General features: G+C 42.5%; 1 protein-coding gene across 2 annotated transcripts in view; it reads right to left on the bottom strand.

Moving 5' to 3' along the window:
* Window positions 1-16729, bottom strand: part of LOC124787668 — a 34352-nt gene extending 17623 nt beyond the window's left edge. For both annotated transcript variants that reach the window (XM_047254484.1, XM_047254492.1), the window contains exons 1-2: window positions 16585-16729; window positions 16131-16272 (exon numbers count right to left, since the gene is read on the bottom strand). In XM_047254484.1, coding sequence (XP_047110440.1) covers window positions 16131-16238 — 108 coding nt within the window. In that variant the 5' untranslated portion in view covers window positions 16239-16272; window positions 16585-16729. The remainder of the gene's footprint in view (window positions 1-16130; window positions 16273-16584) is intronic.
* Between the last annotated feature and the right edge of the window lie 799 nt (window positions 16730-17528).

The following is a 17528-nucleotide window of genomic DNA, read 5'->3' as shown; positions in this document are numbered from 1 at the left end:
GAGAGAGAACTTCTCAACCCTAAGATTATATCAGGCACGGACATCGTCAGCACAGTTGAGAAGGTCACGGTGCAATTCTATGGATTTTGTGACATGCCTCAACAAAATCAGGCTGAAATGAATCATATCCTGATAAGTTTTACAACATCTCACAAGTCACTAAGGTGCTTCTATAAAGTCACTTTAGCTTACCAGCTGGACGTTTGACAGGAAGACCTCTGAACTTTTCCAGCATTTTTTACTTAATGGAGGATACTATGAATGGAAAGAGTCATAATAGGTAGCCCACTCTTGCCTGTGGTTGTGAATTTGGGTATGGAGCACTTCGAGGAAGCAACCACGTGGAAACTAACTTGCCTTTTTTTTTCTGTGGACGACATGTCATCTGGCCCCAAGGAAGTGACAAACTCAACTTCCTCTCACATCTAAACTTCATTCATCCCAATATCAAGTACACTATGGAGACAGGCAAAACGAACATTACCATTCCTTGACACCGTGGTCAACAGAAGAGTTGACGACATCTTGGGCCACAATGTGTATTGGGAGGAAATGCACACAGACCCGTATCTGCACAGACAGTTGCCACCACCCTGCACAGTGGAATGGGGTAGTAAAAGCACTAGAACACAGAATGTGCACCATTCAGATTTAGAGAATTTTCAACAACTAGAACACCTCAGAACTGTGTTCCAAAACAACAGTTGCTCAGAGTGGCAGATTAGGTGTGTTCTCCACTACAGTGCAACCTGTAGTGATGAACATATTCACGGGGACAAGGGTAAGGACTGCCTTATGGTGCATTAAAGTGTTATCAGGAAAAAGTCTACCACATACTTGAAAGCACCAAGTCAAAACTGTCTTTTGCCTGCCCTATAACATAAAATACTAGCATTATTGCGGAGCACCAAAGACAACCTCAGTCTGTGGAAGGCCGGTGTATAAGATTCCGTACCAATGTGGCAAGACGTACAATGGACAAACAGTTGGCACCATTTTATTTGACTGAAATATCCTAATAAGTTTGCAGTCGCAGAGCACTGCTTGTCCGAGACTCATGCAATGGAATACAAAAAAACCAGAATTTTAGCACAAACTTCTAAATACTGAGACGATGTCATTAGAAAGGCCATCAAAATACACATCAGGGACAACCTCATCAACTGCAGCTATGATCTCAGCAAAGCTTGGGAACCAGAAATGGGTCTAATTAACAAGACACCCAGTAGACAACATTCCGACGATAAGGTTTTACTACGAGAAGAATTTTACAAGGCACTGAAAGACACAAGTTAAAATGCTGCCACTTGGAACAACCAAACATGACAAAACTGTTCCAATTGGTATGGTGGATATATGGGACAGGCTAAAGAAATTAACACTTCAAGAAGAAGGTAACAATCTCAGTTCCAAAGAATGTAAGTGTGCATAGCAAAGAGCAGTCAGTTTAATAAGGCATGGTTGCAGAAGACCAATACAACTTATCCACAAAAGAATGGAACTACTGGTAGAAGCAGATCTGAGGATAGGTCCATCTCAATTCTGGAGAATCTAAGAAGACAGATTGAAAAATGGTTAACCCATACTCAGATGTTTCGTATATTTATAAAAACCACTGAATTACACTGTTTCAAGCCTTGAGGCTACCACAGATAAGCCACAGGGGGAGAAAGGTTATTAACAACTAGTACACAAAGTAGACGGCAGTGTCACAAGTCAAAGATAATGAAAAGAAGACAGTAGTTGAGAAGGAGGTTGTGGTATAGTGCCGTAGCCTTTCCTTATTATGCAATTTGTACACAGAGCAAGCTGCAAAGAAAATCAGGCTGTAATTTGAAATAGGAATTAAAATTCAAGGAGAAATAAAAACATCGAGTTTTGCCAACAGCACTGTAATTCTATCAGAGATGGCAAAAGACTTAGAAAATCAGTTGGAGAGTCGAAGTGTCTCAATAGAAGTTACAAGACAATTTTAAAACAAGGCAAACACTGTTAGTCGGATTAGATCAGTGATGCTAAGGAAATTAAGAGTAGAACACAAAATGCGAAAAGTAATAGACTACTTTAACATTTGGGCAGGAAAGTTCGTCAGTGATGAAAGTAGATAGGGTATAAAGTGCAGGCAGTCAGTACCAAGGAAAGAACTAACAACAATGAGAAATTTATCTATGGCGAACGCAAATGTAAATGTTAGAATCTCTTTTCTGAAAGTATTTGTCTCATGTTAAATTTGAATGGAAGTGAAATGTTGAAATGTTTGTCATAAACAGTTCAGACAAGAAGAAAATACAAGTTTTTGAAATGTGTTGCTACAGAAGAATGTCTACAATTAGGTGGGCAAACTGGATAACTAATGGAGAGTACTAAATCAAATTAGGGAGAAAATAAATGTACAGTACAACTTTACTACAAGAACTGATAGGTCATCCTGAGGCATCAAAGAGCAGTTAAGTTGATAGTGGAACAAATTACGGTACGTAATCATTGTAGATGGGAAATAGGCTTCACTACAGCAAACAGATTTAAGTGGTTGTAGACAGCAGTAGTCATGGAGAGAAGAAGAGACTTGCAAAGGATACACTAATGTGGACAACTGTATTTCAGTCTTCTGATTGAAAGACAGTAACAGATACAGGGCCATGTTTAATAGGTACTGCTACAGGCTAATAATAATGAATATGCAAGAACTCTTAACAAACTCTGAAGACCCTTCCAGATGAAGACTATGATGATTTGAGGTGACGAACACTCAACATCAAGGTCATCAGCACCCCAACGAAAAGTTAGCATGCCAATCTCCTTGGTGGGGACAAAGGCTGCCCCCCCCCCACCTCCCCATGCGGAGCAGATTATAATGTATTAAAGTCCACCTCCCATCCCCAATAATTTAGGGATGAAGCATTTCAGTTTGCAAAACTTCACCACTCTTGTAACACTGGATTCATTACCTGCGAGGATGGTGGGCAGATCTCCATCGAGCCTGAAGGCTGCCCCAGTATCAGTTGTCTTGTGACAGCCAGAGCGAGAGCACCAGCAGCAGCGAGTACTGTTTGTATAAAGCGTTTATTTTGCATTTTGTTTACGACCTTCCACTAAGGAAGGGATTCTATTTGTGTTTATCTGCTCTGCATAGTAACTAACAGTTCTTGATAAAACTTTACGTAGTTTTCGTGTTAGATTTCTTAGTGTTTTCTTGATCGTTTAGAACAGAAAGTGCCCTAAAACCGTCTTTTGTTTGTTTCGCGGCCATTAGCCCCTAGTCACTTGAAACAGCAGTTGTCTTGTGACAGCCAGAGCGAGAGCACCAGCAGCAGCGAGTACTGTTTGTATAAAGCGTTTTTGTACTTATTTGCTGCGCTTAGCTTTTAAATAGTTTTTCTGGGAAAACCTAGCGTAGTTTTCGCGTCTCGTATTTCAGTGAGTGTTTCTTGATTATCAGAGTAGCTCATCAGAAGATTATCTTGGGAATTTTTCACCGTATAGAGTAGGGTAAACATAGTCATGTGTAGGGACTGTGGTTGTTGTGAGCGGACGCAAGGAGAATTGGCCACTCTTCGGGGGCAGGTGGAGGCTTTGTCTGTTAGGCTCATCGAGCTCGAGGCGCAGGCGTCGGCTCGTAGTGGCGTTGGGGCAACTGTGGTGAGACCTATGCCTACTTCGGTGGCCTTGGAACCACATGGAACCCCTGATGTCGCTGCGTCTTCCGGCAGTGAGCATCTTACCGGTCAGCCATCACTCCAGGGTGAATGGCGGACAGTGGTGGGCTCGCGCGTGCCTGGCCGAAAGGCGAAGGTGGGATCTGGCCGCGTGGCAGCTGCCTTACCCCTTTCCAACAGGTACGGGGTGCTTCCTAGTGGTGATGACATCGTTTCCGAGCCACCACAGGATGCCTCGCCTGTTGGGCCAGTGGCCGATTCTCCGGCAAGGTCCCGACAGTCACAGAGGGCAGGCCTATTAGTTATAGGGAGCTCCAACGTTAGGCGGGTTATGGAGCCCCTCAGGAAAATAGCGGGTAGGTCGGGGAAGAATGCCAGTGTGCACTCGGTGTGCTTGCCGGGGGGTCTCGTCCGTAATGTGGAGGAGGCCCTTCCGGCAGCTATTGAACGCACTGGGTGTGACCGGCTGCAGATAGTAGCACATGTCGGAACGAATGACGCCTGCCGCTTGGGTTCTGAGGCCATCCTTGGTTCCTTCCGGCGGCTGGCTGATTTGGTGAAGACAACCAGCATCGCACGCGGAGTGCAATCTGAGCTTAATATCTGCAGCATAGTGCCCAGAGTCGATCGCGGTCCTCTGGTTTGGAGCCGTGTGGAGGGTCTAAACCAGAGGCTCAGACGACTCTGCGACTATAATGGTTGCAAATTCATCGACCTCCGTTATTGGGTGGAGAACTGTAGGGCCCCCCTAGACAGGTCAGGCGTGCACTACACACCGGAAGCAGCTACTAGGGTAGCAGAGTACGTGTGGCGTGCACACGGGGGTTTTTTAGGTTAGAGGGACCCCCCCTTGGGCGAAACGATAAAATACCTGACGGCTTACCAGAGAGGACATTATCATCGTTGATAAAGAACGTCCGTCCTCAGAGACCAAAAACAGGAAAAGTTAACGTAATATTGGTAAACTGCAGGAGTATCCAGGGCAAGGTTCCTGAATTAGTATCTCTTATTGAAGGAAATAGTGCGCATATAGTATTAGGAACGGAAAGTTGGTTAAAACCGGAAGTGAACAGTAACGAAATCCTAGACACAGAATTGAATATATACCGCAAGGATAGGATAAACGCCAATGGTGGAGGAGTATTTATAGCAGTAAAGAATTCAATAATATCCAGTGAAGTTATTAGCGAATGCGAATGTGAAATAATCTGGGTTAAGTTAAGTATCAAAGGTGGGTCAGATATGATAGTCGGATGCTTCTATAGACCACCTGCATCAGCAACCGTAGTAGTTGAGCGCCTCAGAGAGAACCTGCAGAATGCCGTGAAGAAGTTTCGTGATCATACTATTGTAATAGGGGGAGACTTCAATCTACCAGGTATAGAATGGGATAGTCACACAATCAGAACTGGAGCCAGGGACAGAGACTCTTGTGACATTATCCTGACTGCCTCGTCCGAGAATTACTTCGAGCAGATAGTTAGAGAACCAACTCGTGAAGCTAACGTTTTAGACCTCATAGCAACAAATAGACCGGAACTTTTCGACTCCGTGAATGTAGAATAGGGTATCAGTGATCATAAGTCAGTGGTTGCATCAATGACTACAAGTGTAATAAGAAATGCCAAGTAAGGAAGGAAAATATATTTGCTTAACAAGAGTGATAGGGCACAAATCGCAGAATATCTGAGTGACCACCATCAAATGTTCATTTCTGAGGAAGAGGATGTGGAACAAAAATGGAAAAAATTCAGAAACATCGTCCAGTACGCCTTAGATAAGTTCGTACCGACTAAGGTCCAAAGCGAGGGGAAAGATCCACCGTGGTATAACAATCATGTACGAAAGGTACTACGGAAACAAAGAAAGCTTCATCATAGGTTTAAGAGTAGTCGAATCATAGCTGATAAGGAAAAGCTGAACGAAGCGAAAAAGAGCGTAAAGAGAGCAATGAGAGAAGCATTCAACGAATTCGAACATAAAACATTGGCAAACAATCTAAACAAGAACCCTAAAAAGTTTTGGTCATATGTAAAATCGGTAAGCGGATCTAAATCCCCTATTCAGTCACTCGTTGACCACGATGGCACCGAAACAGAGGACGACCGAAGAAAGGCAGAAATACTGAATTCAGTGTTCCGAAACTGTTTCACTGCGGAAAATCGTAACACGGTCCCTGACTTCAGCCGTCGCACAGACGCCAAAATGGAAAATATTGAAATAAACGATATCGGAATTGAAAAACAACTGCTATCACTTAGTAGCGGAAAAGCATCCGGACCAGACGAGATACCCTTAAGATTCTACAGTGATTATGCTAAAGAACTTGCCCCCTTTCTATCAGCAATTTATCGTAGATCGCTGGAAGAACGTAAAGTACCTAGCAACTGGAACAAAGCGCAGGTCGTTCCCATTTTCAAGAAGGGTCATAAATCAGATGCGAATAATTATAGGCCTATTTCGCTTACGTCAATCTGTTGTAGAATAATGGAACATGTTTTGTGTTCTCGTATTATGACGTTCTTAGATAATACAAATCTCCTTCATCATAACCAACACGGATTCCGCAACCAGAGATCATGTGAAACCCAGCTCGCCCTATTTGCCCAAGAAATTCACAGTGCCGTAGACACTGGCGAGCAGATTGATGCCGTATTCCTGGACTTCAGGAAGGCATTTGATACGGTTCCGCACTTACGTTTAGTGAAAAAAATACGAGCTTACGGAATATCGGACCAGGTTTGTGATTGGATTCAGGATTTCCTAGAAGAAAGAACACAACATGTCATTCTTAACGGTTCAAAATCTGCAGATGTAGAGGTAATTTCGGGAGTACCGCAGGGAAGCGTGATAGGACCTTTATTGTTTACAATATACATAAATGACTTAGTTGACAACATCGGTAGCTCCGTGAGGCTATTTGCAGATGACACGGTTGTCTGCAAGAAAGTAGCAACATCAGAAGACTCGTACGTACTCCAGGAGGACCTGCAGAGGATTAATGCATGGTGCGACAGCTGGCAGCTTTCCCTAAACGTAGATAAATGTAATATAATGCGCATACATAGGGGCAGAAATCCATTCTAGTACGATTATGCCATAGGTGGTAAATCATTGGAAGCGGTAACGACCGTAAAATACTTAGGAGTTACTATCCGGAGCGATCTGAAGTGGAATGATCACATAAAACAAATAGTGGGAAAAGCAGGCGCCAGGTTGAGATTCATAGGAAGAATTCTAAGAAAATGTGACTCATCGACGAAAGAAGTAGCTTACAAAACGCTTGTTCGTCCGATTCTTGAGTACTGCTCATCAGTATGGGACCCTTACCAGGTTGGATTAATAGAAGAGATAGACATGATCCAGCGAAAAGCAGCGCGATTCGTCATGGGGACATTTAGTCAGCGCGAGAGCGTTACGGAGATGCTGAACAAGCTCCAGTGGCGGACACTTCAAGAAAGGCGTTACGCAATACGGAGAGGTTTATTATCGAAATTACGAGAGAGCACATTCCGGGAAGAGATGGGCAACATATTACTACCACCCACATATATCTCGCGTAATGATCACAACGAAAAGATCCGAGAAATTAGAGCAAATACGGAGACTTACAAGCAGTCATTCTTCCCACGCACAATTCGTGAATGGAACAGGGAAGGGGGGATCAGATAGTGGTACAATAAGTACCCTCCGCCACACACCGTAAGGTGGCTCGCGGAGTATAGATGTAGATGTAGATGTAGATATAGAGCACACATTCCCAAAATAAGCTGAACTGAAAGTGGTACACCACAAACTTCACGAAGTGGTGGATCCTCCCACTGGAGGAGGAAGCCATGTGTTAAAGGGCTATGTCCAATAAGTAGAACCTCCTTCCAGCCGTGAGTCTGCCATACCTTTGTGGTTGATTTGAGTGCCCGCAGCTTCCTTTCTGTCACCTGCAACCATTCAGTCTCCCACTGACACATGATGCATCTGCCACAAAATGAGATGATGGCATGCAATGGGATGGGATATTTACTGGTGGCACCATCAGGATACCCTTCCTTGGAGGCTTTGTCGGCCATGTCGTTTCCCTGTATCCCAATGTCACCAGGTACCCAGAAAAAGATCACTTTCTTGCCACGGTGTTGGAGCCACTGTAAGGAGTAAGGGATGAGCTGAATCAGCTGGTCTACTGGATACATTTGGTGAAGTGCTCGCAGTGCACTAAGCAAGTCGGGACAGACAAGGAATCTCTTATGATGATGTCTGTGAATCCTCTCCAGTGCGATCAGAATGCTATATAATTCAGCATCATAATTTGTAAACTGTTTGGGAAGATGCACTTTAAAAACCCTATCAGGGAAAACAGCAGAACAACCAAAGACATTTTCTTGCTGGGATCTGTCTGTAAAAACAATGTTGAAGCTGTGGTACATGCTTACAACAAAGTTCTAAAAACGTAATCTGGAGGACAAGTTTTCTTGTGCTGTGTCAAGCTTAAAATCACTTTGGGCCTCTGAAGACATCAGGACAGCAATGCATTCCATCGCTGGCTGTGTATTTTGATGCCTGACAGATCCAGATCCTTGAGACAGTCTGTAGGATATATACCAAATGGTTTGGTCGCATGGGGCGGATTCCTGAACAGCTGTTCAAAGGTGGGTTGGGCCACTACACTAAATGTCAACAACTGAGGAGATGCTCGCAATTTTCAGCGCCTGTGGAGCCTAAAGGATACAGTGCCAAATCCAGAGTGGTGGTTCACCAGCCTCTCACACGGACTCTGAACTGGGCTGCTCCGAAAGGCTCCAGTTGATATCCAAATGCCCTCATGATGGTCAGCGTCTAACATCTTGAGGTAGAAAGTATGGGCTGATCTATAGACCACACTGTCATAATTTGTGATTGAACAAATGCCCTATAAAACTGCAGGAGGCGGGACCTACAACCTCCCCATGTTTTTCCACTAAGGCATTTCAAAACATTCAGTGGCTGGCAGCCCTTTGTTCATAGGTCTTTCAAGTGTGGGAGCCAAATTAATTTTGAGTCAAACAATAAACCCAAAAAGCACATAGTTTCTTGAAAATGTAAAATATTATCTCCCATTGAGAGCACTGGTTGGTTAAACCTTTGACAAGCACCGTTAAAATTGACACATGTAATCTTCTCGGGTGAGAACCAAAAACCAGTTGTACTGACCCAGGCTTCCAGCTTCCTAATGGTCAGCTGTAGCTGCCTTGCCATCACTATAAGATCGGAGGAAGAGTAGAGGACTGCAAAGTCATCCACAAACAAAGAGCATTTGACAGGGCTCCTGACTGCGGGGAAATTGCCACTGATTGCGATGGCAAACAATGTGACAATGAGGGCACCGCCTTAGGGAACCCCATTCTCTTGACATAGCAGTCAGACAAGGTATCACCAATACAATATCAAAAACATTGGTCCTCAAGAAAGGATTGGATAAGAAGTGGCAGGTGTTCACATAGTCCCCATTCATGAAGCTGGCAAAGGCTGTTGTACATCCAAGTAGAGTCATATTCTTTTCTGAGGTCACGTATCAACGTCTCCAGTAGAATTAAATTGCCAAGGGTGAAACAGTAGCTCCTGAAACTGCACTGGGTGCGGCTCAGCTGACCTTTGGATTCGATCAGTCAGACGAGATGGCAGTTGACCATGTGTTCAAGAGTCTTACCCATACAACTGGTAAGGGCAACAGTCTGATAACTGTTACGGGCGCTACGGTCCTTGCTTGGTTTCCAGAATGGAATTAATATTGCCTCCTTCCAAGTTGTGGGGTACTGTCCATCAAGCCAGATCTAACTGAAACAGGAGACGAGATGTCCTTTCACTTCAGAGCACAGATGACGAAGCATGTCATAATGGATCTCATCAGGTCCTGGAGTAGTATCTGGCTGCACACAAAGCTGATTCCAGTTCCCACATGGAGAATGGAAAGTTTTATACTTCCTCATTATGCGAGAAGAAATTGAGCTTCCTCATCTCTGCAGTCCTACAGAACACCTGACAAGCAGGTGCTTGTCTGGGTGACATAATGACAGTAAAGAAGTGTTCAGCTAAAACCTGAGCCATGTCTTCTGGCGTGTCCATGAAGACCCCATTACTTGACAAGGCTGTAAGGAGATGCGTACTGCCCTTGCCTGAAATCCAACTTATTGAGTTCCAAACTTGGGCAGTGGAAGTGGACCAATTAACAGAAGTCATGAATTCCCTCCAGGAAGTCATGAATTCCCTCCTGTTCTTCTATCACTTGCCTCGTATGTGCTCTCGTAGCTCTTAAGGCACGAAGGTTTTCTGTAGTTCGACAGTGTTTGAATGTCCGCAGAGTAGTTCCCATGAGCTGGACTCTGCGGCAAGCTGCTGGGTCTCATAAGTGATATGGACCACCATCTCCAGTGAACAATCCTTTTGTTCAAAAGTAGCCTGCCAACTGTACTGCAACCAATTTGCCCTTTGTATCATCCATCTGCATGGTCTCCTGTCAGCCACTGTCCTAGTCAGCAGACAGATCCACATTGGGAAGTGGTCACTAGAATGTAAATGTGGAGCCACTTCCCAATCAAAAGAGTCTGCAATAGCTAGGGAACAAAAACTAAGGTCAACAACTGAAAAACACTTTGTAGCTGTGGGAAAGTGTCATCTGACCTGTGTTCAGAAGACAGGTATTCTAAGAATAGAAGAGTCACTCAAGCATCAAACCCCTGCAGCAAGGGGTATCTGGGACCCACAGCACACTATGTGCACTGAAGTCACCCACGACAAGGAATGGGCGTGGGAGTGCCTGGGAGATTTCTGTCAGTGTGTCTGCAGCCAAAGCATCATTAGGTGGAAGATACAAAAAATACACTGCGATATTAAAGGGTGCTTGTATGGTCATGATACGACCGGACAGGAGCGGCACCTGTCATCAATTGAAACAGCCACTCCACCTTAAGCCCTGTCTCCAGTAACATCGTCCTTACTGTATGGGTGGTAACCCCGTAATGCACGTGTGTTGGTGACTTTAAGATGTGTTTCTTGTAGGTAGATGAATAACGGTTTCTCTTGGACCAGGAGCTGTAATTCTTCCAAATGTGAGTGCTATTCATTTTAAATTCTACTGTGGCACAAAAGCGTCTGTGGAAGTCATTGTTAAGCGAAGGGTATTCATGTCTTTCTCCCTTGGAGACGGTGACCTACTGGGAAGGTCAGGGGCAGCATTAGCCAGTTCCCAGCTCTCTGGTTCCTCCAATTTACTTACTTATTTATTTATTTACTTATATGTACATCAAGTTCCTTAGGACAAAATTGAGGAGCAAATCTCCAAGGTCATGGTACGTGTTAATGCATGAAATTACAACGTAAAAGTAGTAACAGATAAAAATAAAGTGTTTATGAACCCGAAGAAAGCCAAGCCATAAGTTTAAGTAAACACAATAACAATGCAATAAGAATCAGCTTAATTTTTCAAGGAACTCCTCGACAGACTAGGACTGACTCATGAAGAAACTCTTCAGTTTTGATTTGAAAGCACGTGAATTACTATTATGATTTTTGAATTCTTGTGGTAGCTTATTGAAAATGAATGCAGTAGTATACTGCACATCTTTCTGCACAAGAGTTAAGGAAGTTCGATCCAAATGCAAGTTGGATTTCTGCCGAGTATTAACTGAGTAAAAGCTTGGGAATAAGCTGATATTGTTAAAAAGAAACACTGATTGCATAGAAATAGGTCTAAAATTGTCTACATTATCTCTTCCTCCCTTTTTAAAAAGCGGGTTTACTACCGACACTTTAATCGTTCAGGAAAGTGACCATTCCTAAAGGAAAAATTACAAATATGGCTAAACACAGGGCTAACATGTGCAGCACTGCACTTCAACATCCAGCTAGGCACCCCATCATATCCATGAGAGTCATTAGTCTTCAGTGATTTAATTATTGACTCAATCTCCCCCCTGTCTATATCACAGATGAGTATTTCAGACATCAATCTCAGAAAGGAATTTGCCAAGATTCCCTGTAGAAACTAAATTTTTATTTAATTCACCAGCAGTGCTCAGAAAAGATTGTTAAATACTGTACATATATCTGATTTAACAGTAACAGAAATACTTTTACTGCGAACTGACTTTATATTGTCGACTTTGTGTTGCTGACGAGGCACTTTCTTCACAACTGACCATATGGTTTTAATTTTATCCTGTGAATTAGCTATTCTATTTGCATACCACAGACTTTTTGCCTTCCTAACAACATATTTAAGCATTTAAAGTTAAGGGTGTTATGCCACTCAGCCTCATCTGGGTAGTCACCTACAGCCTTACATCCCAGAGGCTTAGATATTTGGATTGAATTAGCAGTTTCAACTACTGAGTGTTCCATTAAGAAGTCTTTAGAGACCCAGCAATGCCTTCCAATGCCTTGATTGTGAATATAGTAAATATAAAAAGGAGAGACCTTCTCAAAGGTTGATTACAATCAAAGTGTTATGGCACACTGATGCCTTGTTACTATGTTTCTCAGACTTCTTTTCAAGAGGACTGACCAACTGAGCTCTCTTTGATGAGTGGGTGTAGGTACTACCTGGCAGGTCACCCATCCCATCAGGAGTAGTAGTTTGACAAGACTGTTCCATAGGGATCCCACAAGATGCTGGGGAAACAACTGTCGAACCAGGGAGAGCCCTGCATGCCTGAAGAAGCCTTATACAACTGGACGGTGGCAGATACCCCAGAGGTTTCCTGCTAGAGACTGTTTTACCTCAACAGCACATAGCAAACCTTGAGGTTGAGGATTTTTTATAGAGGTGTGTACCTTCCTCATGGTCCACGCCGTGAAGCCAAGGCTTCTCCAAAACACACAAAATTACACCACTGTGCCGCACAGTGGTCGCTGAAGCATGCCCAGAGCTTACGGTGATAGCGGACTGGTGTCGCTTACCAGTCCCCAGCTGAGGAATCCCAGAGTAGTCAAGCCCACACTCAGCACAGGAATGCTGAGCTCCTGGGGCCAAATCCTTCTAGAGCTGCACCCCATTATTGGGGCACCTCAATGTAAGTATCTGGAACTTATTTTCTAGTGTCAATCCTCCAATTTATCATACTGTATAGCCTTTAGATGACACTCTTAAGTCACAGGAATGATGACATATACAGCGTGTTGGAAAGAAAATGTCACCCCTAGAGATCCTTAAATTCTGCAGATACGTACAAAGCATAGAAACAGTTCTAATACTCCGAGAAATTTTAGTTTGTGCAGTTTGTTCTATTCTCTTGTCTATAGGCTTTGAGGTAATTCAGCACATTTTCTATCTTCCTTGTATTTAGCCAAGGTATGTTCATTTCAACTTCTTTACGCATTTTTAATAGTCATTAACAACTTCACAAATGTTTTATTTTCGAGTGTAGCTACTTTAAGTCGAAGCAGCTATCCTAGAATAAGCAAGATCTCTTCTTTTTTTGGGGGGGGGAGGGGAGATTTCTGTACCAGAGCTAAATTTTATTTCATTTTCCCAATACTATTAGCCGCCCCCCCCCCCCTCCCCCCAACCGCATGTGTGCACATACGACCAAGGAATCCAACTGTTTAAATTGTGAGAAACTTCATAAGATACAACGGGAATGCTGTCTCTCATTCTTTCTGAAGACAACACATGAGGTTCACTAGCATCTGACCTGGTGAGAGCGGGGGAGGGGGGGTTGGGGGGGGGGGGGGGGGGGGGAAGAAGAAGAGAGAGAAGGAAATTCTACATCTTCTCTCATACAGACTTATAGGAAATGTTCTCTTTTAGTTTCATAACGAGCCTATCAATAATGGAATTCAATTCATGCACTAGAACTACACATGTCAAATATGGTGATATTTTATTTCAAATGATACAGATCCTAGCCTGTGCATGAAACAAATCAAATATCTTCAAAATGATTATTCCAGCATCCTATACAAAGAAACCAGCAGGAAAAGTGTGAAATTATTTACTTGGCATATGGTGTGTGTGTGTGTGTGTGTGTGTGTGTGTGTGTGTGTGTGTGTGTGTGTGTGTGTGTCCACCACCTCCTCCTCCTCCTCCTCGTATACTGGATGGGTTATGACCAAATTTGATACACATACTTTTTGCTATATGGGAATTAGCAGAGTGGAGGTTAGAAGCTCCTATCTCCAAATAGAGAGAGTTCAAAGAGAGGAGTGGACGAGACAGACCAAAAGGGGGTGGACAATAAGACAGACAGAGAAGGCTAAGAATGAGATATTCATGAAGAGGGAAAGGATGAGATGGACAAAGACGGAGGAGATGGCCACAGAGATGAGGAGGAGGACACAATACAGAGAGACTGCGGAGGGTGAGATAGCCAGACAGACGGGGGTGAAGGAGATGGACAGACACACAGTACAGGTTTTAAATGGATCATAGACACATATACCATGGTAAAAATACATCCCAATATTCCTCACAGCGTAAGGAAAGTTCTAACAGTTCAGAACGCTTCGGACAGCATTCAACTGATAAGTGCTATTGCCTACAAAATCAAAATGATACCTGTCAACATAGTACTGATGTGTTTTCATAGAGACATCACAAAATTAGCCTCACCTGACTTTGTGAGGCAGCAGCTCCTGCACACTGCATCTGCCGCAATATTAGGATTAGATCTAAAGCAATAACAAGTGGATAACTTTTGCTTATTTGTTGTAAAATAGCATGCCTACACCAATACAAATGTTGTCCACTGCTCAAGGATCACAGCTGTGCGTTATGAGGACACTGGCAATTTGATTGAGGCCATCGTCTTAACAGAAATGGGATAGGATAAAACAGTATACATCCCACAAACACCACTTATTTGAAGAGAGTTTCCCTTTGCAGAATTTCTACAATGCAGTCTCGATTACATGGGAATGACATTTTCTTAATACGGCACTGCAAAGACAATTCACATTATTTCATTAACAATTATAGATTGTAACACATAAACACTCAATATGTCCTGCACATAGAGACAGAGGGAGAACGAGGTGGACAAAGAAGGGAGAGGAAGGGAGGCAAGAGGAGATGACTGCAATGTGTGTGTAACTCATAAGCAGGCGAAGTTGGAGGGAAGAGGGAGGGGCGGGGGGGGGGGGGGGGGGGGGGGGCACAAAATATATGGAAACAGAACTAAAGTCAAATACTGGTATTGCCGACATATTCTACTGCCTTTTTTGTAGCACGGAGGAATTGCGCAATCACCAGTGAAGGCTGTCAATGAGAAATCTTCAAATATATGTTTTGCCTAGCAATTGCACAATCACACTTGGAAAATAATCGGAACTAGTGTAGCAGGGGATACAACCCGTCGGCTTTGGACATTGACGTCACAAGTCGCCAATCGAGAAGCGATCCTTCTTAGTGTTGTAGCTCCCTTCAGTGGCTGATAAGTGTTTTTTGGCTTAAAAAAAAAAAAAAAAAAAAAAAAAAAAAATCTCACGAGATAGAATAAACAGATCCACTTTATTAAACAATCAGTAAAAAAACGAAACTGAAACATAACAGCAAAAGCGAAAATGGTAAACTGCTATCTGGCGACTTGTGACGTCATTGTCCAAAGCCGACGGGTTGTATCCCCTGCTGCACTAGACCCAAATAATCTATGACGATATTCGCACAACTCAAAAAAGTATGGCACTGTTTCATACACCTAAACATCTAATAAAAAACAGGTTGATGTACAAACGACATGTGTAAAAGGGTTGAGGAAACAGAGAAATGCATTCAGCAGTATTTCGTGAAGCAAGTGACTATAAACCTCTTACAAAAATATAACTCAATACAGGATTATTATTATTATTATTATTGTCATCATCAGTGATCAAAAGAGCATTTGAGCCACTGATAGGCTATTCATAAAAAAAAGAACGTTAAGAAAAACTCTTTAATTTCCAAGTTTTGCAGTAAGAAACATTCACACAATTCACTAATAACTGCTTGGGTAGCAAGAAATATGCATTCTTATTGGTGATGGGGGTGGGGTGGAGGGAGAGATACTTAAAAGGCACAAAGACAGAAAAAAACTGGCTTTACTATAGAAACAAATAGTTGGGCAGTTTATACATTGTATTTTGTCAAAGTCATTTTTAGAGACAGAAGTACAAATAATGAAACTAATGTTGATCTTAAGGAATAGCAGACAGCGTAACACAAATTTTCCAGGTTATTGATTTATTGTAAACTATTTCAGCTACAGTAGCAAGTCTACTGTTCCAAAATTAAAACCACTTTATGATATTTTTGGGTGAATCCGAAATAAACTTCAGTCAAATCAGGTAAAGAACTGGAAATATGTGAAATAACGCACAGTTGGAATTAACATGAACAAAACCATCGAAGTGTCCCCGAGATATTCCACAAGAAGTGTACATGACTGGTATGTGTGAAGCAATAATCTGAGTTAAAACTACAAAAGCTACATCTTCAAAAATGAAGGAACTCAAAAAATATTAGCACTGTACCTGATTTCCATCTTCCGTTGTGGGTGGCTGTTTCTCTATTCGTTCAACGGAGAGAAGTGAATGTAGAACTTCGCTAGCTTCTTTTTCTGCTTCGTCTACTTCTTCCATTATTCTGCTGCACAATCTGCGCAGGTACTAACACCTGTTTAATACAAAATGACACAAAAGACCTTGTCATTTCAATAGAATTATACTGTTCTTGAAAGGTACTCTGATAATTCATTCGAAGTTTTACAGTAATTTTATTGACACGGCGACGACGGTCGCACTTACTAAGCATTATATTTAATAAACGAAATCTCAAATGCCTCACGCCTGCGAATTATTAAATATCCGCCACACCGTTCAATAATGACCCTTACTGTCACACACAATGGTCCAAAATGGCAAGACAAACAACTGTGGCACACAAATTTGATCTTTATGTCATTTCATAAACAAACGAATTATTTACCTCGTGGGGAGGTATGTTGCGATGGTAGAGTATTTAGATCTCTGCCTGCGAAAGAAATTCACTTTTCAATCACTGCTGTGAAGTCAAAAATTCTCTTCAACAGAAATACTAAACGACGCCAGCAAATTAACGCTCGTACGGCAACATGGCGATAATGAGGAGAACTGTGCGGCATCTCCCCCACTCCACGGCAGCGCGACTTGCCCGTTTACGATAAGTTCTTGTATCAAAACCGTCCTAAACGAACTTTGAAGGTCTATAATAGAATGCAGAAAATTGCATAGGTTTATTTTCTAATCAGTAAGCATTCCACTAACGATGCATGAATAAATATCAATAAATGCATGTAAAATAAAAATACTCTAGCGGCGTTATATGTAGCAAAACGTTGACTACATATGGTACGAAGTTGTCATACGTTCAATTCGTAGGCTGCGTTTAATAGAACTCAACATAAGATTAACCTTTCAAAGGCTCTTCCCGTTACTTTCAGTACATGACTTCATAAGCCGCTATATAGTACATTTAACAAGCTTGGTGACCCAGTTTCAACCATTGTGTTTATTGCGCAGCCGTTCTTGCGTTAAAGCTAAACTAACGTCTTCTTCTCCTTTCTTTGTTGTATGTAAACAAAGCTTCGATTCACGCGAGATTATACTTTCTCACCACTATTATATTGGCCAGCCTGTCCAGAAACGTCAATATTACAGTCGGAGGTCATTGACTCTTCAGCGCGTATCCTATCACAGTTTTCTGACCAATGCAGAATATGCTCAATACACTAGACTTACAAATGACGTTTGACAACATTTAAAACCACTTGTCCGTAATAAGTTTGGAATATCGTTATATCATTTCGTTGGCTCACCTATTTCGACCGATGGAATGTGGCAAATAATGGTAGCATAGGCGAAGGTCTCACGTTAGTTCCCATAAACATGCCC

This window comes from Schistocerca piceifrons, chromosome 1 (assembly GCF_021461385.2).
Source record: "Schistocerca piceifrons isolate TAMUIC-IGC-003096 chromosome 1, iqSchPice1.1, whole genome shotgun sequence".
NCBI classification, from domain to species: Eukaryota; Metazoa; Arthropoda; class Insecta; order Orthoptera; family Acrididae; genus Schistocerca; species Schistocerca piceifrons.
This window is presented reverse-complemented; position numbering and strand designations above follow the sequence as displayed.